The sequence below is a fragment of the Struthio camelus genome, chromosome 1 (genome assembly GCF_040807025.1).
Source record: "Struthio camelus isolate bStrCam1 chromosome 1, bStrCam1.hap1, whole genome shotgun sequence".
Classification (NCBI taxonomy): Eukaryota; Metazoa; Chordata; class Aves; order Struthioniformes; family Struthionidae; genus Struthio; species Struthio camelus.
Window position 1 is genome coordinate 103,590,348 of NC_090942.1, and position 27,102 is coordinate 103,617,449.

General features: G+C 37.5%; 2 protein-coding genes across 10 annotated transcripts in view; both read left to right on the top strand.

The window, feature by feature from the left end:
• ARL13B (ARF like GTPase 13B) overlaps positions 1–5,793 on the top strand; it is a 53,706-nt gene extending 47,913 nt beyond the window's left edge. For 8 of the 9 annotated variants that reach the window (XM_009675041.2, XM_068909080.1, XM_068909138.1 and 5 more), the window contains one exon: positions 3,457–5,793. In XM_009675041.2, the coding sequence (XP_009673336.2) occupies positions 3,457–3,533 (77 nt within the window). In that variant the 3' untranslated portion in view covers positions 3,534–5,793. The remainder of the gene's footprint in view (positions 1–3,456) is intronic. The other variant, XM_068909107.1, reaches the window with a different exon arrangement.
• A 4,169-nt stretch (positions 5,794–9,962) lies between these two features.
• Positions 9,963–27,102, top strand: part of NSUN3 (NOP2/Sun RNA methyltransferase 3) — a 37,248-nt gene continuing 20,108 nt past the window's right edge. The window contains exons 1-5 of the mRNA XM_068955412.1: positions 9,963–10,070; positions 12,185–12,294; positions 13,814–14,157; positions 15,762–15,916; positions 16,439–16,560. Of these exons, the coding sequence (XP_068811513.1) occupies positions 9,963–10,070; positions 12,185–12,294; positions 13,814–14,157; positions 15,762–15,916; positions 16,439–16,560 (839 nt within the window). The remainder of the gene's footprint in view (positions 10,071–12,184; positions 12,295–13,813; positions 14,158–15,761; positions 15,917–16,438; positions 16,561–27,102) is intronic.

Consider the following 27,102-nt stretch of genomic DNA (forward strand, 5'->3'; position numbering starts at 1 on the left):
TGTCCTTAGGCTCTTTCTATGAGCCTTCAAAATCTTCCTTTGTTAACTAACATTGTGAAGAAATCCTTGCTTTCTCCCTGCATTGGATGTTGCATACAGAAAAATGAGAAGTTACTCATTAACATCTCTCTCCTGCTGTACCGTTTTTGAATAGTGCCATTTCACTCTAGGATTAAGGCTTTCGTGCTAATGACTACTTTAACGGTGGCTTTCAAACCACCACAAAATAAATGCTATTAGATTTTTCAACAACTGTTTTCTCCTGCAAGATTTTCAGTAGGGCATTTGGCATGCATATTCTTGTTGAGGACACCCAAGTTTTGGAACACATAGGTGAAAGATAGGCAAAACTCACTCAGTGTTTCATATCAAGCAACAAGAAGCTTTCTTTGCTAGTTGTAGTTTCCTGACATTGGAGAGGCAGAAGTGTTGCAGAATGGTAGGAGGCCTTGGCCAAATCATTACCAGCACGGTTTTATATGGGAAGCCATTCTTTTGACCTACTCAAAAGATTCACCCCTGCTGCTCTTACCAAGGAATGGGAGTGGGGTCAGTAATTGATGATTTATTAAAAAGTTGCTATCTAGTAAGTGATAGAGAAAAGTATTTAAAAAGTTGCTATCTAGTAAGTGATACAGAAAATCCTGGAGAGCAAGAAAGTATCTGTTAGAAAAATATTTATAAATGAAAAGAGAGCTCTTGAAATGCATGGTCCAGCATTGTCAAAACTTTAGTTAGGTAATGATTATCAAGGAGCATCAATTATTTATTTTGCTTGAAGCAGTTGTTTTTTCACTTGGACCATTTGAAATCCATCTTGCACTGATTGTTAGCTTGACATCTGTCTTTGCCCATTTTCCATCACCTAGTAGTGTTTTTCCGTGAGTTTTACTTATTTCGGAGACAGAACCTGTTTCTGCTTGGAAACTCATTAGAGTTTTCCTAAGAACAGTGGAGCCTAAATTTGATCCATTATTCAGAACATTCTCTGAATTGCATCTTCCTGAAAACCAACTTTCTTGTGAGTTGTCTCTTCAGCAGAGTAATAAATCAGTTTAGGGTTTTTTTTTTTATTTTTCCAGCCTTGCCTAAAATTCACTGTAAATGTGGTCTCAAGTTCTTCTGGCATTCAACTTCTATAAAATAAGAAAGTCTGGTTTCTTTATTGGTTTCATGATCAGTTGTCATAAATGTCTCGAAGGCATGATCTGCAGTGAAAGTTTTTCCTTTACCTGGGATTTTGGTAGGGCTTTCTTCTGTGTGGATTCTTGGATCCTCTGAGGCTTAATAAGGGGTGAACTCTTTTCTATGCTGATACTGAAATTTGTAGAACTCTTTCCCTTTGTCAAACAGTCATTGGCTAAGTGGCTAGAACGCCTTGGTATGTGGGGCAAAATGAGCACCTACAGTGGGATTCATATGGACCAGACTGAAAAATCACAATACCTCTAGGATGCCCATGGGTGCTTTTGGCAGGGCTCCAGATAAAGTTGTTAGTGTAGTGTAGGCAAGAAAAAAGTAATAAACAGTCAAAATTAAACAGTCTGTTTTTAAAAGTTTCAAGAGCCACGTTTGTGCTTAAACGTTATTTTCTGAAGTACTCTTGGCCAAACTCCACATCCAAGAGTATATCACTGAACAATTTGATAGCTCATGAATGCAAGTCAAATATCTAAACTTTCTTAAGCTTCAGAACAAATATGAGTTTTTGTACTATAGATTTCTGTGAGTCCATGAAAAACCACAGGAATAAGTGTTTCTCAATTTTCCCATGCACTCTAGTGAAAGTCTGTCAGTTTAGGACAGCAGTTATTTCTCTTTTTTAATCTTTCAATGATTTTTTCTGAAAGTGTTACAGATATGTGGTAGTGACATTACTGCTGAAATATATAAAATCAGTGTAGTGTGAGGTTAAAACAACCTGCAGAGGTCTGTTTTTTACTACTAAAAGCTGTCAAAGACATAAATTTGTCTTAACAATGATTTAATGTGCAAACTGAAAAATGTAAGTATTAGTGATCAGGCTGTTTAGGATATATATCTAGTCATTTATGTGTCATTCATATCAGAGAACATTATGCTGGATGTTTAGGCAGAGTTGACAGGCAGTATAGTTAATTATATAAATCTTTAATTATACAATTATTTTTATTAAAGACTGCAATTTGCCAGCCATGCTAATGGTTCTAGCACAATGCTTGGTAATGACTGTCAATTTATTACCACTGGAAGATATTTTTGCAAGAATGATAAACTTCTCTCGTTACAGGAATTGAAATTGTCTGACAGTCCTGTTCTTAAAATTCCTTTTTTTTAGCAACCTTAAGCAACAGGCCATGATAGAAACAGTCATTGTAAAAGTTTTCATATACCATATCATGATATGTTCATGTTGATATGTTGATATCATTATATCAACAGCAGTTCTGTGGCTTTTCTCATGCTGCTGTAACACTGAATCAACTTTTGAAGTCAAAGGATTTGTGACAGTCTACAAAAATGTTATTTTACTGAAGAAATTTAAGGATAACTAAAGCCTTGATCCTACAAACATGTACATATAGTCTTACAGTAATGTTATCTAACTTGCTTGCTTTTGTTAATTTTAGCCTAGAAATGCTGATTGTTGCATAGGTAGATAGAGTTAGAATGTGGACAGTTATCATTTATTAAAGCGGAATTTTGTGTTTGGCAGGCCACCATTGGTTCAAGGTTTTGTTAGGGGAGTGGTGGTCAGTGTAACTGAAATTGAGATTTGAATGCCTCAAAAAGCTGCTTTTACTTTTTTCTTAAGTTCTACCTGTTTTCAGTCACCATCTTGATATTCTTCTGTTTGTGAAATGTTTTGCATGTACCAGTCTGCATGTATTTTTTATATCAATAACATATGTTTGAGAATACTTCTTATGCTCTTCTAGTGTACTTAATAACTTTTTCTTGAACAATTTTCCCATTTTCCCCTGAACTCTTTTTGCCACAGAAAATGTTGCACTTACGGCTAAAAATTAAGATAGCTCTTTTAGAAAGTTAGAAGGGCTGTCAGGATAGCTGTCATGTAGAAATCATACTGAAATTCTGGATGCTGCATAAAGTTACTGTCACTTAAAACTGTGTTGCAGTGCAGCCTTGGCTATAGCAACATTCCAGTTCTGATACTTCATTTTCTCAATTGTTCTTTGCACATTTGCACATTCTTATTTTTAAGAATATTTATAAATTACTTTTGGGCTTGATCTTGCAAATGCTGATGCGTACATAATAAAATGTACCAGTATACCTCTGGACCTTGATTAGCACTGTGTTTGGAGATAGCTTGTAGGAATTAGCTCTAAACTTGCAGGCTACCTACCTTTTGTTAAGGCAGCATGAATTTTTCTGAGTTAAACAGCCTTTTAAGCAAGGGAAACAGTAAATGGTAGATTAATGTGTTTTCTTTCTCTGGTGTTTCTTATGCAGATTTCTATGGAAAACCTCTGCCCCCACTGACTGTACGCCAAAGACCCAACAGTGATGCCCATGATGTCATTGCTTAACCGGATCGCAGATAACATTTAAAAAAACACGATCAAGAAATGTTTTTTGAAACAGTTTTTGCCCTCGAAGGAAAATTAATTGCAGTCTATCAGCTTGTTGCAAAATAAGAACTTGGTGGCAATTAAACCTGGAGTTAATTCCGTCATACTTAGTTCGTCAGACTTTCTACTTCACTTGTTAGCTACTATTCACATTCACCAGCACTTCTTCAAGATTTAGCATGAAAGCAAGTAATGTATGTATGTTGAAGGATGCTCATATGAACACGGTACTGAGTATTTTGGGGGTTTACTTGCTAAAATGCGTAGCGGTAAACTTGAAGAAAAATACCTTTGGATGATGTAATATTGGAATGTGTGTTCTCATCAAATCCTTTCTCCAGGTACTGAGCAATGATTGGTATTTTTGCAGCTAACGATTAATTCTAAAGCATTTTGTAAGATTCATGTATGTTAGAATGAATATAGGAAGGTTATGCAACAAATTTTTGACTATATTTTTCTAACTTTTTATAAAAATATTTGAAAGTTTGAGTGGACATCAATATCTATTCTCAATAAAATGAAAGCATTAGGAAGTTGATAGCCAAATACATATGAAGAGAATGTTTGACTTCTTTTTCTTTTTCTCCTACAGTAGCAATACCTCTTGCTAGGAATTACATTAGCAGTTTCATATTTCATATTTCTGGCACCCTGAAGGGGGAAAAGTAGAAAGGAAAGTCAAAGATAAATATGTTTTACACAAAATTATTTTATTTGAATTGTCTGAAAGTTCTACTATGAATTTCTTTCTTAGTTTTTTTTTAAACTGAGTTGGGTGTAGGTAATAAGTTTAAAAAAAAAAATTAGCTGAACATAGTATTGTCTACCATACCATATAAAAAAAAATTGCACGCACAAAATTTTGCACTAATTCAGTCATCAGTTGTGATAGAAAACTGAATTATCCAACACACGCATATAAGCTCTAGCACTTTTCACCTAGATAACACTAAAATACCGTCTTGAAAACAAAAACACTTAGAATTTTAAGTTCATATATAATAGTCCATGTAATATGTTAATTTTCCATTAAAAATCAGATATGAGTGATATGTAAACAACAGGGGTTAAAATTGTCTTATTCCCATTTAAATGATCTGTATTTGCTGGTTTTTCTCTTACACTGGAGTCAACCATTGGTATACTGTGTAAAGATATATAGTTATGCCACGTAGTTACAGCAAGGATGAAAGTCCTAATCAAAGGTTTTTTTGAAGAAGGATTAATTGATGATTTTCTGGTATACTCTCAATCTTCCATAACATGATATTTCCAAATGACTTCAGTAAATGTTAAATCGATGCAGCATATATATTCAGCACTCTGACATTTGAAATCTTTGCGCGAAGGCTTTGACACTTGCTCCTTATGTCAATTAGTTATACAAATAAACTTATCTACCGTACTAATTTAAATGATAATATTAATCAGGATTCTTAAACAGTATGCTTCTGAAAAAATCGTCAGTTCTAAGAAAATAATATTAAGTTTGGAATGGGTGGAGAGGACTATTCCAAGTTTGCTAGCTTAGTGCAAGTATGAAGCAATTTGTTTGTGACTGTCGGCATGGGAACACGTCTGTTGTATTCCAGTAACATGGTTCTGTTCGATTATTCTCAGGACTTAGTCATTTTCCTTTTAAATAAACATTACCTTTACAGGAGGGGTTTTCTTGCATAAAAGTTTACATGTGCAGTCCCAATCTTACTATCTTTAACTCTGTTTTCACTTAAATTCTTTGGCTTGAAAGCTCTACCGTTGTAGGCTTTTTTTTTTTTTTTTACAGCTTCATCTCCATGAAATGTATTACCTTTTATTTTAAAAATAATCTAAAATAAATTAATAGAAATCTTTAGTAAAAATAAAGCTAAATACTGCTGTGGAAACAAAATTTGAAAAACGGAAATGTAAGATGTTGATAACTTATATGTGAAATGCGTGTTATGTATGTTGTGTGTGTGTGTGTGTACACATGTATCAGTTTTGTTTCTGCTGTTAAGATAAATTTATACTTAAATGCGACCAAAGTACTAAAAAAAATTTCATACAGTTTTTGTTTAAAAATATGCACTGTAATTACTTACAAAAGTAGTTTTTCAGTCCTTTATATTACCTTGACTTTTTATTTGCTCAAGATGAGATGTATGTATAGAATAAAACTAATGCACAACATCAATGATTCCCATATTATAATAAATTTACATTTTTTTGAGGCAAGTATAGTCATAAATGTTTAATGGCTGCAAGTCTCATTTTACATTGCTGAAAAGTACAAAATAGAGTCCTTGTAGATGGAATTTTTGCATATTTTGACAATGATGTGAAGTATGTCTCTTCTAAGATAAGGAATGGTAATTTTCATGAGCCGAATTAATGTAGAAAGGTAATCTTTGTTTCAAAGTAAGGAATTCTCACTATTTTCTTCCTTTTTAGCCTAAACCTAGAATGCATAGAATGAAGGACCTTACTCAGAAATTTAAAGGTTTTAAGTAATACCTATAATTTTATTATTATGGGCAGATGTATTTGATGTCCATTATGTTAAGTTTCGTTCCTATGATGTGATTTCTCCATGTAAATAATTCACAGCAAGGGAGGGATCCTCGTACTGAGGTGGGACAGAAGCCCTGGGACTTTAGAGGGAGCTGTTTGATAATCTTGTGAGATGTCCTTTCAGATCCACGGTCCCGGTGGAGCTCTAGGCACATTCCCTGCAGCGGCCAGCGGATGTGGGCTTCTAACAGCCCTGGCCAGCTGATGTGGGCTTTCTAACAGCCCTCTTGTGAGCCCTCTCATGAGCATCAAGATGGGAGCAGCAAGGCACACTTCTGTTATCCACAGAGTGGCCTGTGAGGCAAGTCTAACTGGCAATCCTTAAGCACGTAAATCACCCAGTGGGCCTTCAGCAGGGTGTGTGCAGTGTGTGTGCAGTGTACATGAGCTTTATAAAGGCTGAGGTGAATATCTTTCCCTTGAAGCCTGAAGAACTGTAACTATCCTCTGGAGGCTTATCTGCCACTTAAAAATGGATTTCTCAATTCTGTGACTTTGGAGAACTTTTAAAATACGGCTGCCGGGAGTAGTCTTATGCTAATTTTCTTCTCCAGTGGTAACTGTTCTTTTCCTGGAAGCAATTATTTTTGGATAGCTGATGTCAGGCTAGAATATGTTGATAGACAGTAACAAAGAGAGCAGCATAGCCTTCTTTTTTTTTCTTTTTAGTAACCCTTAAACAGTGTTTTTCTCCTTTCACTAAGATGTTTCAATATCGTAACTGAAAGCTTTATGCTCTAACTTCAGGGTGCTATCCACTAATGTCACAGTACTGTCTATTAGCTTCCTAGCTTCTGGGGTTCATTCAACTTAAACTGCTTTTCTTGCTTTGAACACAAAATACCCCTTTAATAGCAGATGCATCCTTAAATGGAGCTGGGAACTGCATTTTAAAAGGGAATGCAATTTGGAGCAAAGTTTATCTTGGAACAGAACTTTTTTCCGCCCCACCATTCAGACAAACTCTATTTTCTTACCTAGGATTGCTCTGGCAACCTGTCTATGGTAACAAAGTTTCTGCTTTTCCACAAGGTTTTAGGAAAGTGGGCTATGGAGAGGTCAACAACCACTTGTGTACTCCCCAGTGACTGTTAATTTTCATCACCTCAAATTCTGTTTCTGTTGGGCTAGTGAAAAGATTGAGATGGGGGGAAAGTTACAAGATACAAAGTTCTTAAATCAAGGTCCAGTAAGTGGGTTAAATCTGTGAAGACGAACAGAGCCATGCAGGCCCGAATAAGGCAGCCGTGCTATTGAAGTAATGGTTCACTGATAAGCTAAAATCACTAGATCTTAGACTGGAAGACTGAGGAAAAAGAGAAGAGGAGCCTCAGAAATGTGAGGTGTATACATATACTTCAAAAACCTTTTCAGAATGTAGATTTTTGCAAACCTCAAATAAACTGATGGTTAGTCAGTCTTCCCAACATTTGTATTTGCTGCTTTAAAAAGTAGTTCTAAAATTAATCAGTGCCCAAACATGCTCATTACACAGGAAAATACAGTCTTAAGCAAGTTTCCCAAAGAGTGCTACAACATAGCATTAATTTACATGGTCTTTTAATCCTGTGTATTTTCGATCCAAAACTGTATATGCTGCTCATTATATTAAGTTATGCATGATTTTGGGTTTCATAACAACTAGTAAGTTTTTGCAACATCTGTCCTAATATAGGAAGCAAGAGTACTATTTCCTTGTATAGTTCTAAATTACTACCCAACAACAGTGAAGACTTCGAATTTGTGCTTGCTCCATGAAGCAGTGGTCACTTAAGAACTAAACAGCAGAAGTCACATTAATGACATGTCTTTGCTGTTCTTTAGACTTTGAGGAGGCTCGTGTACTGTTGGTGGTATTTCTGAATATTAACTAATTTCAAGATACGTGAGCCATCCTCCACCCTCTGATAATATCAGGGCCTATACCATCTCCTTTCCTCTGCTTTCTTGAATGGAAAAACATGCCTAGTAATCCTAAGTTTGAGAAAAGGTAACTTGCTTTTAGAGGAAATGTGTTAGTTTATGAGAATTATGGAGTGAAGTTACAGTGGAGTTGTGAAGTAATATTTGATTTTGTAGAAATATGATACAAATTGTGGTTTGTTTTTTTACTGGGTGTGCAGGCATGCACGTGGTCACTCACTGTGGCAAGTATAATTTCCTAGATGACAGAAATCACATAGGTTTGGATGTTTTTTCTTAAGAGGAGCAGTAGCCTGCCATTAAAGAAGTGCTGAAGTTGATTCCCACCAAAGTCAATCCATCTCTTGAACAATAGCACTCAACAGAGATACTGCTTGTGGAGCATATTTGCTGTTTAGTGTTAAGACGTCTGTCTGTTGGTTTGTGATGGTGGTGTTGCTATTAAGCAACCTTAGGTCCTTTGTGGGCTTCCCGAGATGTGTGTTGCAAAACTTAAAATATTTTTTGCCACAGTAAGCAACACTGGCAGCACCACCTGCAACTGGAATATAGGTCTATAATTAGGGTAAGGTGATTACTTCAGCATACTTTCTGTTTTAATGGAAAAGTAAAATAAATTTCATTATTGTAGGTATTTTGTTGTACTTATTATTGGTTTTGGCAAAGTTACAGTTGCAGAGAACTTAGCCCTGTACTTTTACAGCACTACTGTTCCATATCTGGTAGTACAGTTCATTTATCAAAAACCCTTTCTGGTATCCTTTCATGTTTGACATAAAGGGGGAACACAGTGCTTACCGGCTCTTTCTCTGAATCCTGCTTGAAACATTTTAAATAAGCTTTCAAGTTTGATTATGATAATTTGCATAAATGTTCTTAGTATTCATTAGTCATTGCCTGAAACTCAAATATTTATTTACATGACAGCACGCTTGCCTTTACACTGCTTTCCATTCTGGATGTTAGAGGCTGTTTGGGCAGAAGCTGTGCGAGTAGCCCATTCAGAGAAACTAGCATTAAAAGAACTTGCTGCTTCCAAAAGGGTTGCTCTTACCGAAGGAATCGGCAAAAGCTTATAGACAAGCAAGCTTTTGAGAGAAAGTGGCTATGCGGAGACTTAATTTCGAGAGGCCACAAAATTTGCAGCAAGATAAGGCTTATCCGAGTGCCTTCTCATCGGAGGAGGCTGCAGGTCTCAGCAGTTCTGTGCAGCCTCTCACATTTCTTTTTTGACAAACAGCTTGGTGAAGTGCTGGGAAGAGGAACCAGTGTCTTGGCAGCCTCACACTCAAACACGAATAGCTGATGAGCTAGGTAGGGATTGTTGGCTCTGCTGGATGCTGTTCCCAGAGAGCAGGCCCAGGCTAGCTGAACATTTGAGTAAGAGATTTGTGTGAGTTAATTCTTAAATTTCTGGTGATTTGTTTTATCTACAATAGCAGCAGGCTAAAATAGAAGTGATCCCTGGTGTGGTATAGAGCAAGTTGTGGAAAAGTAAGTTGCAAAGTCTGCATAAATTTGGGCCAGCCAGGACTGTGGAGTGGTAAAAAATAGATGGGATAGGGCTTGGCTGGCAGCAGCAGACTGAGCAGGCTCTGGGGGGCGGACCAGTTTTTTAAGTTGATTAATAGAGGGGTCAGATTGTTTCCTAATCCTGGTTTATCTCTTGAACAGACAGAGAGAGAGGAAACGGGGGGGGGGGGGGAGGGGGTAAGGGGGGAAAGGCAGCCTTCCGCTGTAAAAGTTTTATGTTTCTCCTAGGAGTTCAGAAGGCAAAGGCATTTTACGAAGAGAGTAAAGCAGCCGCGCGGGCCTTCGGACGCCGGGCGGGCGGCCCCGGGCGCCCCCGCCCCGCCCGGGCCGCGCTCCCCGCCCGCCGCCTCCCACCTCCCACCTCCCGTCTCGGCCATGCGGCTGCCGCGAGCCGCCCGGGGGCTGCTGCCGCCGCCGCCGCCGCGCTCCCCTGCCGGGGCGGCGCCGGAGCCGGGGCGCGGGGCCGCCCGGGCGCCGCAGCAGGTGAGGCGCCGAGGGGAGCGGGGCGGCTGCCGGAGCGGTAGCGTCGTCCCCAGCGCCTCCCCTCCCCGCCGGGCAGCGGGTGGCCGAGCGCTGCGGGCCCAGAAAGCGTGGTTTTAGGAAAACCAACCGGCGTGTTAGACGGGGAGTGGGGGGGGGGGGGGAGGCAGCGCTGCCTGAAGCTTCGCCCTTTGCGATTGCAAAATGCGTTGTTGGGAATGCCGAGAGATGACTTCTGCTGACGGACCGGCGGGCGCCGAGCTCCGCCGTCATGGCGGCGGCGCCCCCCCCCAGCTCTTCCTGCGCAGCCGCCCGCGCTTCCTCCCGGCCGTTAACGGAAGCCGGCGGCGAGGCGCGCGAGCTGGTGGGCGGCGGTTGTTAGGGCAGCGCGGCGTACAAAGCGTCCGGAGAGCATCGAGCAGCAATAATACCTGACTGCGGGGTTTTATTAAGCGCCCCTCCCCCCCTTTTTTTTGCGGCGTCTTTATGGGCGTTTTTAATTTGGTAGCCGCCCCTAGCTGTTAGGTTTTTAGTCCTGACTTCAGACGCTGAGTGTTCCCCTTACCTGTTTACAAATATCCACTGCTGAAAGGGTTTTTTTTTTTTTTTAAAGGTCTTTATAATGAAGATATTTCCTGGATTGATTTATATATTTGAATTCTCATTCACAAATCCTGTCAACATTAGAGCTAATTCACCCTTTCCTTAAGCCCCGTTCCAGCTGAATTAGCCACTGTTGAATTGAAGTGCTCTGGAGCCTCATTCGTTTGTTTGTATCTGCAGAAAAAGTTCCAGTGACATCTCATGACCTGAACCACGTAAATCCCAAAGTCCTGCGTATGCTTTTGCTGTCCCTTTCATAATTAAGCTAGTATATCTTTAATTTTCGTGCTTTATATTGAAAACTTCTTCTACCCAATTTTATCCTTGATGCTGTGTGTGTATCTACCTTTAAATGTGCTACAAAGGTAGTTCCCTTTGTGTTACACTGCAGGCATTCTAATACAGGATTTGCTTAACGTTAAAGTCAAAACCGCTGGCCCGCAAATTCACTTTGTACTGTGATAATAATTTGGTGAAAGCAAAATCTCTGCTAGTTTTTTAAGAATGAGTAGGGTTGGACACCTGCTTCAGTTTCGTAGAACTCTTCCAGATACTGTGAAAGCAAGCCTGACAGCTAATCCCTGCCTTTTTACATCGTCAGTGATGCTAAGGAATCAGTTTGGCTTGCTTTCAGCGTTGGTTGTACCTGCATAGTCATTGCAGCTAATTTTTTCTGTACAACTCTGTTCACCTTTCCCACTTAAGAAATTAAAAAACAACAACAGAAGTAACTCCAAGGTTAGGAGTTCATTGAGGTCAGCAGGCCATTCACAGTTTTGTTAAGTTTTTCTGTGTAGAGGTGAACTACAGATGGCATATAAGGAGGAAAACAGGAAAAACGATAGTGCTAGGTTGGCAGGGGAAGGTTGCATACCTTTAAGGAGCAAAAGACCAGCAAATTTTAGATTTCTCCCTTAGAAGTTTTCTATTTGAATAGAAGGAGTTCATTCAGAGACCAAAAGTTGCTCCTCCCCACCCTGTAAAATGAGACATAAGATGTTCTTAAGTTAAAGAAACAGTGAACCAGAAAGTATAGCTGAATTAATTGTTCTCCTTTCTCCTGGGATAAACTAGTTATTGCAGTGTTTTGTGGCTCTATTCCAGCTCACTTGCACAATTATTCAAATGAAGTTCTTTCTTTTAGTTAAGCACATTCAGAGATATGTCTTGGCCGAGGTGATGATATTTCTAGGAAATAATCTTCCCCAATCATGCTTTGCTTATTTTGTTTCTGATACATCAGAGCCCCAGAAACTGCTGTCTCAGCTTAGTGGATATGTAAAAGGAGTATTATCAGCAAGTTTTGAATTACCTCTTCACAGGTAGAAAAGACTATACTAGCTTAACTTGTTTTTTTTCTCTAAATTTGTTACTAGTTTTGATTGTATGTGTGATATGACCGTGATATCTGAGCATCTTAATATCACTGATGCTGAGTTTATTTAAGTTGATAAACTGTGGTTTTAATAATTGCTTTTCTTACTGCTTTTCTTTTTTTTCTCCTTTCTCTAAAGCTGGAGAATAAAACAAAAGGGAAGCTTCAAAGGCAGATTTGTCAAGTTGTTTTGGATCATTTTGAGAAGCAGTACACACAGGAACTGGGAGATGCATGGACCAGAGTCAGGTCTGTTTTATATTGGGTGTGGAGGACGGGGGTTCTGTTTGTTTTGAAGTGCTTCCTAAAATACCTGCAAGAAGTCACAGAATGTAACAACTGCTTCAGCTATTTTTAGTTTAGACTAGCAGTATGAAATAATAGAAGACTTGGAATTTCTTGTTTTTCCCTTGACATGCTTCTTTTTGTGGTGGTTAATCTTCTGTGACCTTTATGTGTATGCAGTGTAAAGAGAAAGAGACTGCCGTCTTACATGTTTCAGTTAACTATTTCATAAAACCATGATCAAAAAAGCATCCCTGTATACTTAACAGCAGCTGTTAGCATTTGTTCTACAGCTTTATAGTATGTTAAGAGACTGAGACAAAATGTTAGGAGTGAAGTACCTCCCCTGGTTTCCTTCATTAGAAGAAATTGAATTTTAACGGCTCTTCACTTGTACGGAAAATGACATCATTTAATTTGGGCCTTGATCACACAGCAGCTAAAAACTGGTTGTGGCATTGAGAGAGGACAGCTTCCTCTCCCTGCAAGCTGGTGATTATTACTCATAGGAAAGCCAGCAAAAGAGCCCTTCAGGAGAAATTCACTTTTCTACTTGGAAGGGAAAAGCATCTTACGTGATCAGAGCCTTAGTAACCATGTGATTACTCCAAGTGCCCTCTTTGGTTTAGCATGTTTGGATTAAAAAGTAGTTTAAAACAAGTGTCTCTGTTGTAAAAATTTGGACATGTGGAAGCATAACGTTGGCTTAACTGTATAAGCTTAAAAGCTCTTTTGGATTGCATCAATGCAGATTTCTCTTTTAAGATAGTGAATACTACTGAGGAGTATCATATGATAGTCCTCAGGCTAAACATGAAAAAATACAGAGGGGAATTAAAATGGGAAATGGGGAATATTCACAAACGAAAGATGTGTAAAAAGCAAACGGAAATTTAAACAGGCTTGTTCCTACCATAAAAACCCTGCTTTTTGATTGTCTTCCAGGAATATCTGTTGTCTTAAGTTTTCCTGACCCAACATTTGCAGAACACAAATGGAAATTTAGAAAAGAACACCTGTAAAAAAATGCTTTTTAGAAATGCACATATACATAGTTGGCAGGAATGACCCCTTACAAAGGCAATGTGATTTTTGTTTTTGTTGTGATTTTTGAAAACTGATATGACAATTGTTCTTGGCCCCTAGGGAAATCCTTTATAGTTACAGCATTAAGCATCATAATGTGTAGGTTCTCCAGTCATTTGTTAAAGAATTAGGAAAAACAAATAACGTTCTGTTTTAGGAGATGATGTTTTGAAAGGCAATAATTATAGAAAATAGTGACTTGATTTTCCTATTAAAATTCTTTTCCTGGGTGCTTTTCTTAATCATATCTAATCAAAATCGTATGATTCGTTTTTATTTCACCAAAATCATACCATGATGAAACTGTTACTCATATGTAAGGAAAGGCTTCCCACGTGATAGAAACGTAATTTAATTTGTCAAACTATTAAATAGCGTTTCCTTTTTTTCAATCCAGGGATGTACTCACACAGCCGTTGTGCTGGCAGCATGCTGTCCTCCTTAATAAATTCAGTCGGTCCTCAGAGCTGGAGAGCACTTTGTGTTTGAAGGGCTATCATCCTCTCTTTCAAGAAACTTTGCCTTATTTGCCAGGATCATTAAAGTGTTACATCAGTAGAACTCCTAGGAGATTCCCAGCACAGAAACACCAGATTGGTAAACTGAAAGAATATTATCTGCTGAATGCTGCTTCACTCTTGCCAGTGCTGGCATTGGAGGTGAAGGATGGGGAAGACGTTTTGGATGTGTGTGCTGCGCCAGGGGGTAAATCAGTAGCTATATTACAGTGTGCCAATCCAGGTAACATACTGAGTTGTTATTAGCTGTTAGTACCTGGTCCCTGGCTTTATTTATGTGGGTTTTTTTAGTTGTGTCTGTATTCTGTGCAAGATTTGGATTTAAAAGTATGTCCTAAGTATTCTCGTGTTGTTTGGTAAGGTTTTTTTGTGATGTCCGTTTACCTAAAAGTGGATGAAAAATGCTGTAGTTCTTCAAATACAGAGTATTGCAGACTGACTGATAAAAGGAGAGTAACTCTTATGTTTTTGTTTCTACACCAATTCCCTTATTGTTACTTCTCAAGATATTACTTAAAATCATTTGTAGACTCCTTGACACAGGGAGGTAAGTATTCTGCAATGTTAAAATACTTTTACTTTTTTTTTCTTTTCTTCTGCTGCCTATCTGGCCCGTGCAAATAGTGTAAGAAAACTTAAGTGTACAGATGTAAAATGGGACATAAAAGATTAAACGTGTGAAAACTAGGCAGAGGGAGAAAGCTTATGATGAGGAATTGTTCTATATCAATGTTTACTAAGTTATGAGTCTCAGTCCACCTAGACATTGCACAAGGGCACTAAGAGGGTCACAGCATGTGAGAAGGCAGCAGAAAGCCACAGTTCGGTTCTTCCAGGCCAAGAAGTTCAAGTAATATGTGATTGCTCTTTCCAAGTTTATGTGCTAGCTTGGGTAGTAACTGTCTGGAAATATTGGCAGCGCTGTTTGTTCTTAAGGGTGAGAAAATTACTATAAACACCTGCATCTGGTGATTATCGCTGGCTCTCTCCCTCTTCTAGAGGAGTGAGGTGCAGTTTACAAGGTAAATTAAATGCTATTACCCTTTTAAAAGGTTTGATTAAGCACTTATATCCCATGGCTGCTTCTGAGTTGTTGGTGATGAAAGTTAAGATTTAAGAAAGTTGATTCTGACTATATACCTCAGCAAATGCTGAGGTATCCCTATACATATCCTATTGTATAGGGCAAAAATAGGGTATAGGGCAAACCACAGTGTCCAGAGACATCAAAATAGAAATTTTATTAAAGAAAGGAGTTGACTTCTTTCTAAAGAGGAAAATATGATGCTACATACTGGTCTTGGTGCAAGCAACAGCAGTGTTTCTTCTGAAACGGTAACTACTCTGGATACATGGTTAAACATAAATACAGCTAATATTCTTTTGCTGAAACACTTCCAGCTTAAATTTCAAAACGAATAGGTAGTTGTACTGATGGGCTTAAGACACACAACACTGAGGGTTTTTTTAGCAAAAAAGACAACTAATTAATTAAAGGCACATAATTTCTTTAGACAATAGTGGAAGGAGCCCAGAAAATTGCTTACTGAGCACTGCTCTTTGGATGTGGGTTATGTTTAAAGGTTGTTTTACTCTGAAAGTCTGTTGCTACCATAAGTATTAGTGGGTTGCTCTGTAGGAACATATTGAGATTTATTAGGGTTTTGTAAATATCTAGCAATGTTATAATATCTGCAATAGCATAAGCGCATAGTTTGTGAACTCTGCAGCAGTGCTGTAAATAAAGTGAAACTTCTGAAATTGTTTTAATTCCTTATATTTGTAAAAATTACAGAGAATGTTTACTTCAGTTTTTAATTTCTTAAGGTCAGTTTCACTGTAATGAGTATGATGGTTTGAGATCAAGATGGTTGGAACAGACACTAGAATCCTTCATCCCAGATTCTTTGATCAACTCAATAACTGTTTCTAAACTAGACGGCAGACAGATTGGAGATCTCAACCCTGAATTATTTGACAAGGTAACATTATTACATATTAGCAAGTGATATTTCCATATTTTACTTCTTTCTTTGCCTGTGATGTTCTCTTATTTTTTCCAAACCCAGTAGAAATATTTGGCTTATTAGGGGAAAACAAGGTCACAAACAGGCTCTGCAGAGCCTCAGGAATCAGTATATGAAGCTTATTGTGCATTTGTTCATGTGTTAGATGATGTTACCCATTTAATCCTGGTAGTGAATGCTGAAGACCTTATCGCTGTGATCTTTGCATGATCTGTAATTAGGAAGGGGGAGAGAACAAGTGTGAGTGTTATTCAGGTGAAGGGTGCTTGTGGAGTAGTAATTTCTTCCTTTTTTTTTTTTTTCCTTGATGACTCTACAAAAACATTTCAAAATAATAGATAATTGTTGCCTGTAAAATGGAGAATAAAAAGGGCATTCTGAATGTTTGCAAAAATGAATTGAGTGGATTTTGGCATACAGTGTTCAGAAAGTGAATGTTTTTGTTAATCATCTTGTTTGCTCATGTTGGTTGTATAGGTGTTGGTCGATGCTCCGTGTTCAAATGACAGAAGTTGGTTATTCTCTTCTGATATTCAGCAGGCTACACTTAGGCTAATACAAAGGAAAGAGTTATCTTCTCTACAGTTACAGCTGCTAAGGTGAGATGTGCCAAGAAAAGCTATTAAAGGCGCTTCTTCTAGTTAGTGAAAATGATATGGGGCAAGGTTTTTCATATTTAATTTCCAAATCTTAAGTTTCACACAGTGAAGAGAGTAAATGAAGAATATGTTGTTGCAATTGCTGTTTAGATAAAAGTTAATCTGGGCTAATTTGAATATGGGAATTTTGTGTAGGGTAATGTAAGTAGTGTGGTCTAGATCCTCTGTTAGCATACTGCTCTGCAATCCTGTTAACTCGCTTATTAGGCCCATTTATAGATGTTTCAGAACAGCCTGGTAGGTATCTGGTAGATATTATCAAAATACTTTCTGTAGCTGACACAGCTAAAGTGGTTCTAGGACTATTCCCCAGGTGAAGCAAAAACATGCACAGAATTTTTAATGGTTCTTTTTAACCATCTGAAAAAGTAGCCAAGCTGGGCATTTTTTCCCAAGTGTATTTCTTTTTTGTTCTTCAGCAGAATTATCACTTACAGTTCTTTATTACAGCCTATTTGATCACAAAGCTGTCAGTCAGTGCTAGTTACCAGCTTTGAATGGTTATCAGCTGATCATTAGGTAATGCTGCTTCAGAATTTGTTTTATAGCCTGTTTATATGAAGAATTTGAGTCTACTATTGCACATTCTTACCTGCTTGAATTTAATACCCATTTTACTGTTTATAGCAAGAAGGACTACTGATTTTAATTGATAGGGTGTTGCCATCTTCCAGGTTGGATGACTATTAATAAAGGTAAAAAAAAAAAAATATGTGGACCTGGAGGGCTTTTTTGTTTGGTTTTCAGGAAAATCCGCCCAATAATCCAAATCAAAATTGCAACATATTTTACTTTTAAATAATGCCAGCCATAGGCTTGAAACACTTTCTTTTCTATGACATGAAAAACTGTAATGTGACTTCTCCTTAATACCTTCTATACCTGAGTATTTTCTGTAAAGTAACAGTCATACTTGAAGTTACTGTCTTGCGAGTCTTGCCTTCAGTCTCATGAAAGTTCATGTTTTCTGCTTGCTGGTAACTTTCAGCCTGAAAATGAGTGAAGTGTTGCCTATAACTAATTTCTTAAAAAAAAAAAAAAAGTTTACAAAATGAAACAATAATAATAATATACTATTATACGGAAAGTTAAAATGTTTTAGGAGTTAGATTAAAGCAGAATTATGTTTCCTTCCAAAAACAATTTCTGGAGCTATATAGTGCTGTATAGATATTGATAAAATAATAAACTTTTAAGTGCTGCACAATGATTTACCTTGGAAGTACCCATCTGTCAAAGCAAATTGAGGGAAAAAATAATGTATTATTTCAGCAACAACAAAAAAGCTTTTATGGAAAGTTCCCAATGCAGCAGTTCAGATAGTTTCGCAAGACTTGAGTCAAAAAAGGCCTAGCAGAAGCCTATGATTTATAACAGAAATATGACTGTCTTATTGCAGTAATGCATCATGTCACCCATTTCCTTTGTAGAAATCAATCATATTTAAAACATTGACCTCTTTCAGTTTTCCCTTTTCAATATTTGACATATAAAATCCAATTTTTGAACCTCTAACAAAAGAAAGCATATATCATGCAGTGAAATTTTGAAAATTTACATAAATCACTCCCGATTACAATTCTGAAGTGGAGAACTGTTGACAGCAGGACCCTTGTTTTAAAAAAGGAAACACTCCTGTCACTGCAAATCATATTTAATTGAATTGATCCTAAGTCTAGAAGAGAACTTTGCTTCTGTGGAAGGTGTGCTTTACTATAGCAACAGCAATAAGACAAAATATTTTTGATATGTAACTTGAAGTAGAAGGATGTTAATTTCCATTTTGTCACTCCTGTAGGTCTAAGTACTTATGTACACAGTCTGTTGTTACGTGCACTGGATTTTTTTTTTTTTTTTGGGGGGGAGCGTATTAAATGAGTTATTAGATTCAAGATGTAAAGATTATAGGCTTTACCCAGTAGAATATTTCACATTTACCTAGTAAACGGTATTGCTGTGCACTGGATGTTTATTGCTTTTTTTATCTGATAGTATTAGATTGAATTTCCAATACTAATGAAGTCTTGAATTCTGTATTTAAGGGAAAAGCGGAAATGATAAAATCAGATCAGGAAAGGCAAAATGACTCATGCAAGTACATTAGAAGTTTGTTGGCAAAACTAAAAGTGTAGAATGCCACCCTATTCAAGCCTTTGCTTTATGGTTAATGTGCATAATTGTAAATCAAAAATTGGGTTTGAATCCTGGCTCTGATACTTTGATAATATTTAGTAAGGTTGAACCAATGCACTAATCCAGCTATGCTGCGTCTCATATGAGTCAGCTTATGCACGGATAGCCCTGGTTTGTCTGCTCAGGTTACCTTGTGCTTAATGCTCATGGACATTTCTCCCCTCAGTTCCCATATCTACAAAACAAAAATAGGTATAAATCTTTAAAAAACCCTAGAAATTTTGTTGAAAGTAATGTAGTAAATATTGTGCAATTTGAAGATGAAACTTAAAGTGTACAGGCCAATTTACTTTAGCTGTAGTACTTAAGTATAAGGAGTATGTTCAGAGAGGGAATACACACACGAGAGCGGGGAAATGGGAAAGGGAGTTTTATTTTCATTTCTATCAAGTGACATTCGGCCCAAAATTTGGCTTTACCTCTTTCTTTTTAGTTATGGAAATATTTCACTTGTAATTCACTTGTCTTCTTGCTTTTTCAAAGTAGATCAACTTTAGGGGGAAAGCTGGGGAAATCGGAGAGGAAGACCGGGAAGAAAAAGTATTTGTGCAATACAGTGTAATTTATTAAGTGCATAGAGGCCTCAAAGAAAGAGGATCTGAAAGAAGTGCTGAAACTGTTTCAACTATCTTCCTACTCCAGTGTGAATAAAATTTGAAATGTAAATAAGTAGCATAAATACCGAACAGCAAATTATAAGTCGTGAGGGCAGCACTGATTTGAAGGAAATTGAGATTACAATGATTGTTAATACCATAAGCAAAGCATCCCTGCTGAGTGCTATAAGAACACACTGCAAATCTCGTTATTATTTGGAATGTTCATGCAGAAAACAAATTGCAAAGTAAGTGAGGAATGGTCATTTCCTGCTACTGAATGCTAGCACAAAACGCAGTGATTCCGATAAATGAATTTAGTAATGGTATCAGTTCTCAGATAAAAATTAAACTTGAGGTTAAGGCTGAGTACATAATAACTGAATGGTAAAACTGTTACGAATCTTGTAGTTATTCCTAGACCAGTTGTTGCAGCTGAAAGAAACTGAGTTAGGGTTCAGCTGAAAATAAATCCAAACAGGATACAATTTAGAAAATGCAATGAAGGTGTTCATGCTACTGTAACTTTTATACACGACATCTCCCAATAATTAAACAGTTCTACTTTGTATGCGGTAGAGTTCTGGTCCAGAGGAGCTCAAACTAACTTTTAAAGATACACTGTGTCTGACTGCCTCCCCTCCTCCCCCCTTTTTCTTCTTGTGGGTTTACTGCAAGGCAGATTGTTAGTTTTGAATGGGTAGAGACATGCACGCACAAAGTTAACAGGATTTCAGGGGATTCTAGGTGCGTAGGAAATGTCAAGGGCCATGAATATTCTGGGCTTTGAATGACTGGTGGCAAAACAAGCCTGAGGCAAAATGATTATTTTCTTAGTTAATTTGTTTAGAGTTGTATGTGTTCTCATTTTTCAGAACTCGGGATGAAGCGTTACATTTGAGTTGAGAAAATAGGGAAACACTTTATTCTCCCCAGTTATTGAAAAATTTGAATCCCTGGTTTGCTTATAAGTATAACATATAAGGAGCAATGTCTGGCTCTCCGTTACATATGTATCTTCTGTAACATCCCCTGTGCAACTGGAGTACAATGGCAAGGTAAAATTAATAAGAGCATTGTTTTACTTTGAATGTCAGTCATAATATGGTATTTGAAATTGCTGATTTGTTCTTTGTAAGAAAAGGTTACTAGACGTTTTTTATTTCTTGTTGAAATGTTTGGGGGGGTGGGAGGGTTGTGCACATGTTTTAGTTGGAAGAAAAAAAAAAACCCTCAACCCCAATATTCTGAACTTAGTTTTCTGAAATAATGGGAACTTATACCATTAGTTATTGTCAAATGTAAGTAAACAGGTGCTTTGCCAGCACCTTCATAAAGCTTCTGATCCATGTTTGTCTTGGTGTTTCAGCCCTAAGCTTCACTGGAGCAGTTTGCTGATCCTGCAGCCACCTTGTATGGTGGCTTACAGATCTGCTCACATGGGAAGTAAAATGAGATTGACGTTTTCCCTTGAGTCATCAGGTAGTATTGGCAACCCAGGTTAATCTAACATGCCACTGTACTCGCATTATTTTCTCAAGTCCAGACCTCTGAAAATATTTCTTATTTGGAGTAAAAGTTCAAAACTTTTTGTGAAAACTTAAGGCACAAGTACAACAAAGCTTAAGTCACAAGTTACTGTGTTTTCCTTGGTATGTGAAGATTAGTGACATGGTCTCATAGAGTAATTCACTTTTTTTTTTTCTCTCCTGAAAGAATATCTTTTTCATGCAATGTATAGTAAACACTATGAATTAGTGAAAAAAATCCTGATGTTCCTTCCTCACACATTTGGTGTCATCTCTATAGTCTCATTGAAATGTAAAGCTTTTGACATATCCTCAGAAAAGTAATTGCAAAGCTGCTTTTGCTTTTTTTTTTTCTTCAGTGTGCTGTTAGTTGTTTTTTGGTTTTAAAACAGAGGCAAAAATTGTTTTCTCTAAGTGGGCAAAATACCACTATATTGTTAGTAATGTTAATGTACCATCTACTAATATAGTAGAAGTTGGAGTTTTAATTTGTTTCCTGCATTAAAATTCTCCCTTCTTTAGTTATGCTGAGCATTTATGTAGCTAAATGTACAGAATCTTAATTTAGATACGTTGTTGTACTATATGCACTGAGTAGTAATAGATATCTCATACGGTGATTTTGTTACTATATAGAGCCATACATTATTTTTCCTGTATGTGGTTTTGGCCATTGCTGTTTTTGGTGTTTTGAAAGATAAATATTGAAGTCCTCTTCCAACCTCTGCTAGCCTGATAAGTGTACTACTTGCACACAACATATTCCTTTGCCGTTAGTCACCTCTCTTTTATCAGATGATCACAGTGTTCCTGTTGGTTGTATTGCTGGCCGTATGAGTCTGTCTTTCTATTTTCTGTAGAGGATCTGCCAATAGATAGAAAAGAAGTACAAGATTATTTGGCAAGAGAGCACGATGCCCGAGACTAGTGGAAGAGAAAGAAGTCCCAGGTCTGCTTCCTACTCCAAGGACCTGCTGTTTGTTTTATACGGAACAGTTGTTAACTAAATAGTGAAATAGTCCTTGGAACAGGTACTGGAGCAGAGGACTCTTACTCTTGTAAGTAGGTGCCCAAGCCACCTCACTTGAGAAACACGCTACCTTTTGTCTTTATGCATTTCGGTAGTAAGTGAATCTTTACTTCTTTTCTATAAGTAGGGTTTTAGCAGAGAAATGGGGAATGCCTTTATTGTAGAATAAAGAACAGACTGCAGTCACAGCTCAGCTGTTTTCTGGCCTGGTGGTTGGTTTGAATCTCCTTACAGAGAGAAGAGTGCGTGCTGTGGTCACTGTTGTTGCCCCACCTCTTCTGTCAGAGGTGTTGAAATAAGTAAACTCTGATTTTAAATACTTCCTGGTTTTTAAGCCTTTGGTAGTGCCCTGTGAGAAACGTATGGATTAAGTCACTCCTGACAAGAAGCAGAACGAAATTTATGGAATTCGTAAATGAATGAATGAACAAATAAGCTACAAAACAGCTAAGTAGTTGTTTTGGTTTAAGCATAAGACACACAGATTTTGCTTTAATCCTATGTTTAGTCCTTTTTTTGTATATGTGTGCATCATAAGCTCTAGTGAAAAGCACTAGGACTGTGTGGCAAAGTCTGTAGTGGGCTTCAGAGGTCTTTTGTTCTCCCTTCCGTTGCTGAGAAGACTCTGCTTGTGCTACCTATGTTTTTCTTTTTTTAAATAATTAAGTTGGGGAGAGGGAGCAAAGGGAGCAGCCTGAGTTAAAAGAAGCAAAAACTTTTCCTTCAGCTTAGGCCTCTGAAAGTTTGCAAGGGAAGAAGCTAATTCTGGGTTGACTAAAATAACTGAAGGATTGAAGGTTTGTCACTGCAGCAGCAGTGGAATGGCAGCTGGAGGCTATCCAGCTAAAAATGGCCGTGTTGTTAGTGATACTGCCCAAGTGGCAACCCAGCATGTAAGTTTGTGAGGCATCTGCAACATTCAGGGTGGGAGCAAAATTCTTCAGCATCGCATTGGCACTTGTTATTCTTAAATTTGAGAACAGGAAATAGGCTAATCTGTTGCTATCGCAAGACTACTGTGTGTCTGGTATTGCAAAGGGTGTCTCATAGCCTTCTGTTAACACAATGATTGCCTCAGAACTCACCGTGCATTAAAGGAGAGGGCTCGCTAATGTTAAACTGGAAGTTCAGTGTTTTTCTTAGAAGAGTTTAAAATTATTTGCTACCTACATATTATTCATCAGAATTTTCAGAACTCATTTGGACCAGAGCAAAACAGGTGAGGTTTATTTTTTTCCTCCTTTTTAGGTGACTTTATTTTTACTTATTTACACTTATTTATACTTAAATCTAATACTGCAAGAAAACACGGTCACTTCATGTTGCTGTCGTTGTTAGTACGTTGTTCTGAACTGCACTGCCTCTCCATGGCAGCGAAGCTTAATTAAAGAGAGGAGTAGAGAAAGTATCATGCCTGGGGCACGATACAGTGTCTCCTGTGTGCTTTTGTCACTGCCCATCACCAAAGTATTAAAAACTGGTTATTTTGACACAGATGGGATTTCTTTATCATTTTTGACTGGCTTTGGGAAAAACAAAGTGAAACCATTAAGATACAGGCCGTGTGACTGTGAGGTGTTTGAACTCTTTTCAGAGGAAGAAGGAAATGCATGATGTCTTTAGTCAATAAGAAGAATAGGATTCAGAATAAAAGGAAACACGTCTTGAGATGCTTTACTTCTTGAATGGCTTATAAAAGGTTTGATAATTTTATTCTGATCAGACATTAACAAGGATAGTGAAAAGAAATACATCCCAGTTGCCAAAAGATGGCACTGTTGAAGTGTTGCATTGTTTTAAACTTGCCCTAAAATGTATGTAGTCTTTTACTTTAATACGGAAAATGGTTAAACGAGCAATGTAATTAATGGCGACCCTTCAAGTGGCATGCGGAAGATACACGCAAGCATAGGGAGAGTGGGCTGGACATGCAGGTGCTTGCTATAATATGAAATAGTTTTTATATCCAGTTTTTATATCCAGTTATTATATGCCAATTTTTAAAAGGATGTTTGAGATGCTAAGACTTTAAAAATAATCCAAATGGCAACCTATCATGTTGCGTAATTTTCTTTCCGTGTGAAAAATCCCCTTTTGGGATTCTAAATAACTAAATATTAGTTGCAAGTGAAAGTGTTTCAGTTTAAATCATCATGTGGCTCTAGAGTGGTCTTTTTTCTAAGATGCTAAATAATCATATTACTCTATTTTACCTAGTTTATTTTTAGCGTCTCAATGCTCCATTGTTAGATTTAAAGTAAATCCTGAGAAACAAACTAAATAAAACTATTTTAAAATAAAATATTGCTTTAAAAAATCTTATCCAGTATTCTTGCAATGTGAGGGTTTAGAATAGATTACCTTAATACATCTTTTGTACTTCAGGCTTCCATAGTACAATGATGCGTGCTGTTGAAATTGTTTGCAAAGACACATCCTGCAAAAGTGTAGTGGGATAATGCTTTTTTTTTTTGCAAGTATTCATTTAGAATGAAGAGAGGAGCAATCTACATATGTTCCATTGTTTTAGAGTAGCTCCTGAATGGGATAACCCCCACCCTCTTAGTTGGTTTACAGCTATACTCTTATGCTTATATCCTGGAAGGATTTAAATGTGGATTCAGTGACCATAAAGTGATAATGTCAATAGTTTAAAGCAAGTGGGGGGAAGCATGAGGAGCATCAGGCAAGTTTCTACAGAGTGATGTGCAGGTGATTCTTAGTCTAACCTGCAGTATTCCTGCTATTGCAATTCCAGGCCACTGATTACTTTAAAATACCATTAAACATATTAGACTCTTTGATATTACAGTGAGTTTATTAAATTGTGATATACTGGTATTTTCTAAAGCTGCTTTCAGTACCCAAGAGAAGATTTGACTTACTAATTTAGCATATATGTCTTCCTGTACCAAATATGCCACAGTGCTTGCAGTTTTATAATGTAATTACATCTTTTGGCATAATGTCTTATATTGTCTCCTGGAAGAGCTCACCTTGGAGATCCTATATACAAGCCTTATGTATTAAATAGGTCATGTAAATGGATTGTGTTAGATTTTACCAATTTTAGTCTTTTCTGATATGCCTTGACTAGCTCATACTTCTCAAACAATAACCCCATTACAGTGCAGTGATATACATGATAGTATATACCACTGAGCTGCAAAAGTCAGCTGATGACAGTGGTACTTCTTCAGGATCTTGACTGCAAGCAGTAACTTTAGTAAGTCTTACTGAAACATAAAAGGTTGTGTGGAATAGTGGATGTGTCAGGGAGGCTCCAGTAAGTTTCCTGTCCCTTTAATATGTATTCTCCCGTTTTCCATGTGAAGCTTAAAACTTTATGGTATTAGTGCCTGTAATATGTAAAATTCAGTATGATGAATGGATGTACTTCAATTTAAAATGAAGAAGTTAAGTATAACTAGATTTTTAATTAAAAACAAAGCTTTACTGCTTGTTTAGTAAATATGGATAAAGATATCTGTACCACTAAGAGAAAAATAATTACAGATTAATTATCTTCAAATAATGTATTATTTATTTTGTCTTTAAACAGTGTATTACAATAAGTGGAAGGTGAAAATATCCCAGGTCCTTCTGCCATAGCATCCATTTTAATCGTTCTAGATTTGGAGCCCAGTTTTGGAAGTTACAAAAGTTACAAAAGTATTGTGTAACAGTAACCAATTCCTTCAGCTGGGATTGGAGCTTTAATTGAGTATTCTGGGGATAATCAAGATGCCTAATGTATGAGGAATATTACATTCTTAGACTCTCTGTGTAGTCATAGTGGTGGTGGGTTCCTACACATGTCAGTAAGTTACTCTCCAGCTCTGATATGTCCCTTGGATAAGCCTGTTTCTCTCCTTTAGTTATAGACAAGATTGATTTCCTAAATTTATTTGTGCAGATTCTCTTGTGAACGAATTCTCAGTCATGCTGCTACTGTGGGGATAAAATTCTCTGAACCTGCTTAGCCTCTCACAGTATCACCTTGTGACTTTCAGCCCAGCACTACTTCATTTGAATTTTGCAGCTCAGTGCTGAAGGTTTTTCAAAAGCTAAGCACAGCTTAATTAGGGATGGTGGTATGGTGACATTGAACACGGCTACAGAAGCAACTGTTGCTGAACTTCGCAAGATGGGTAGATACATTGATTAACCTTGCAGCCTAAAGTAATCCTTCGTAGATATTTTAATTCATGACTTAGCTTCAGAGTTAAGATAGTTCTGCATTGAGCAACCTGACCTTTTTCAGTCGTGGTCCAGTGAAAATTCCCAAGCTAAGTAGGCCTGGAGTTGGTTTGTTTTTGAAGCGGGATTTTCAGGATTTGGTTCAGATTATTTTGGTCTTTACTCTAAATCACTGCACCAGCCTTCTGTTGTAGGAGCACAGTGCTTTTGAAAGCACTGATGTGTTGTCTTGAACAGTTGTTACTTTATATATGTTAAAAAGACACTTTTGTAGGTGTCCTGGTTTTTAACCCTGTAGCTGTATCTACTTTTTTGGTATTACCTTTACCTTTTCCAGTTTCACATGGTTAAAATATTTTCTCACTTCCTTGTTTAAATTTTCATGTAGTATCTGTTACGCATAAGAAAGCAGTAGTCATGAGCTTATGTGTGTAAAGTTATCAGGTGTGTTACCAGTTAGTACATTGCTTTGGGATTCTGCTGGAGGGAGGGGCATGGTGTGAATGTGAGATATCTTGATTGTCACACAGCAGTATTTTTTCCGCATTTACAAACCAACTGGCTGCTCTCTCACGGCTCTGCATTCCTGTGTATATGGAGAAGGTGTAGAGGGAGGGGGAAATTCTATGAAAATAAGCAAAGCAAGTGGTTTCCTTTGTACTGAAGAAGATTAGCTTATTTGTATCACAGACCATTTGGACTTCATCTCTTTTCTCTTTGGATTTCTAATGTAAAAGCTGGAAAGCGAGTAACTGTTACAAGGAGAAAAATGCTTTACAAGGACTGATCTGGGGCTAAGGAGATGAGGGTTCAGAATGTAGTTCTCTTGCTGACTTGCTGTTCACCTTTGGGAGGGGTGGCTGCCTGATCTTTCTGCCTGTCCTGGTTCCTTCTATATGAGAAGGGAAGGTTTTTGTTTGTTTGCTTGTTTTCC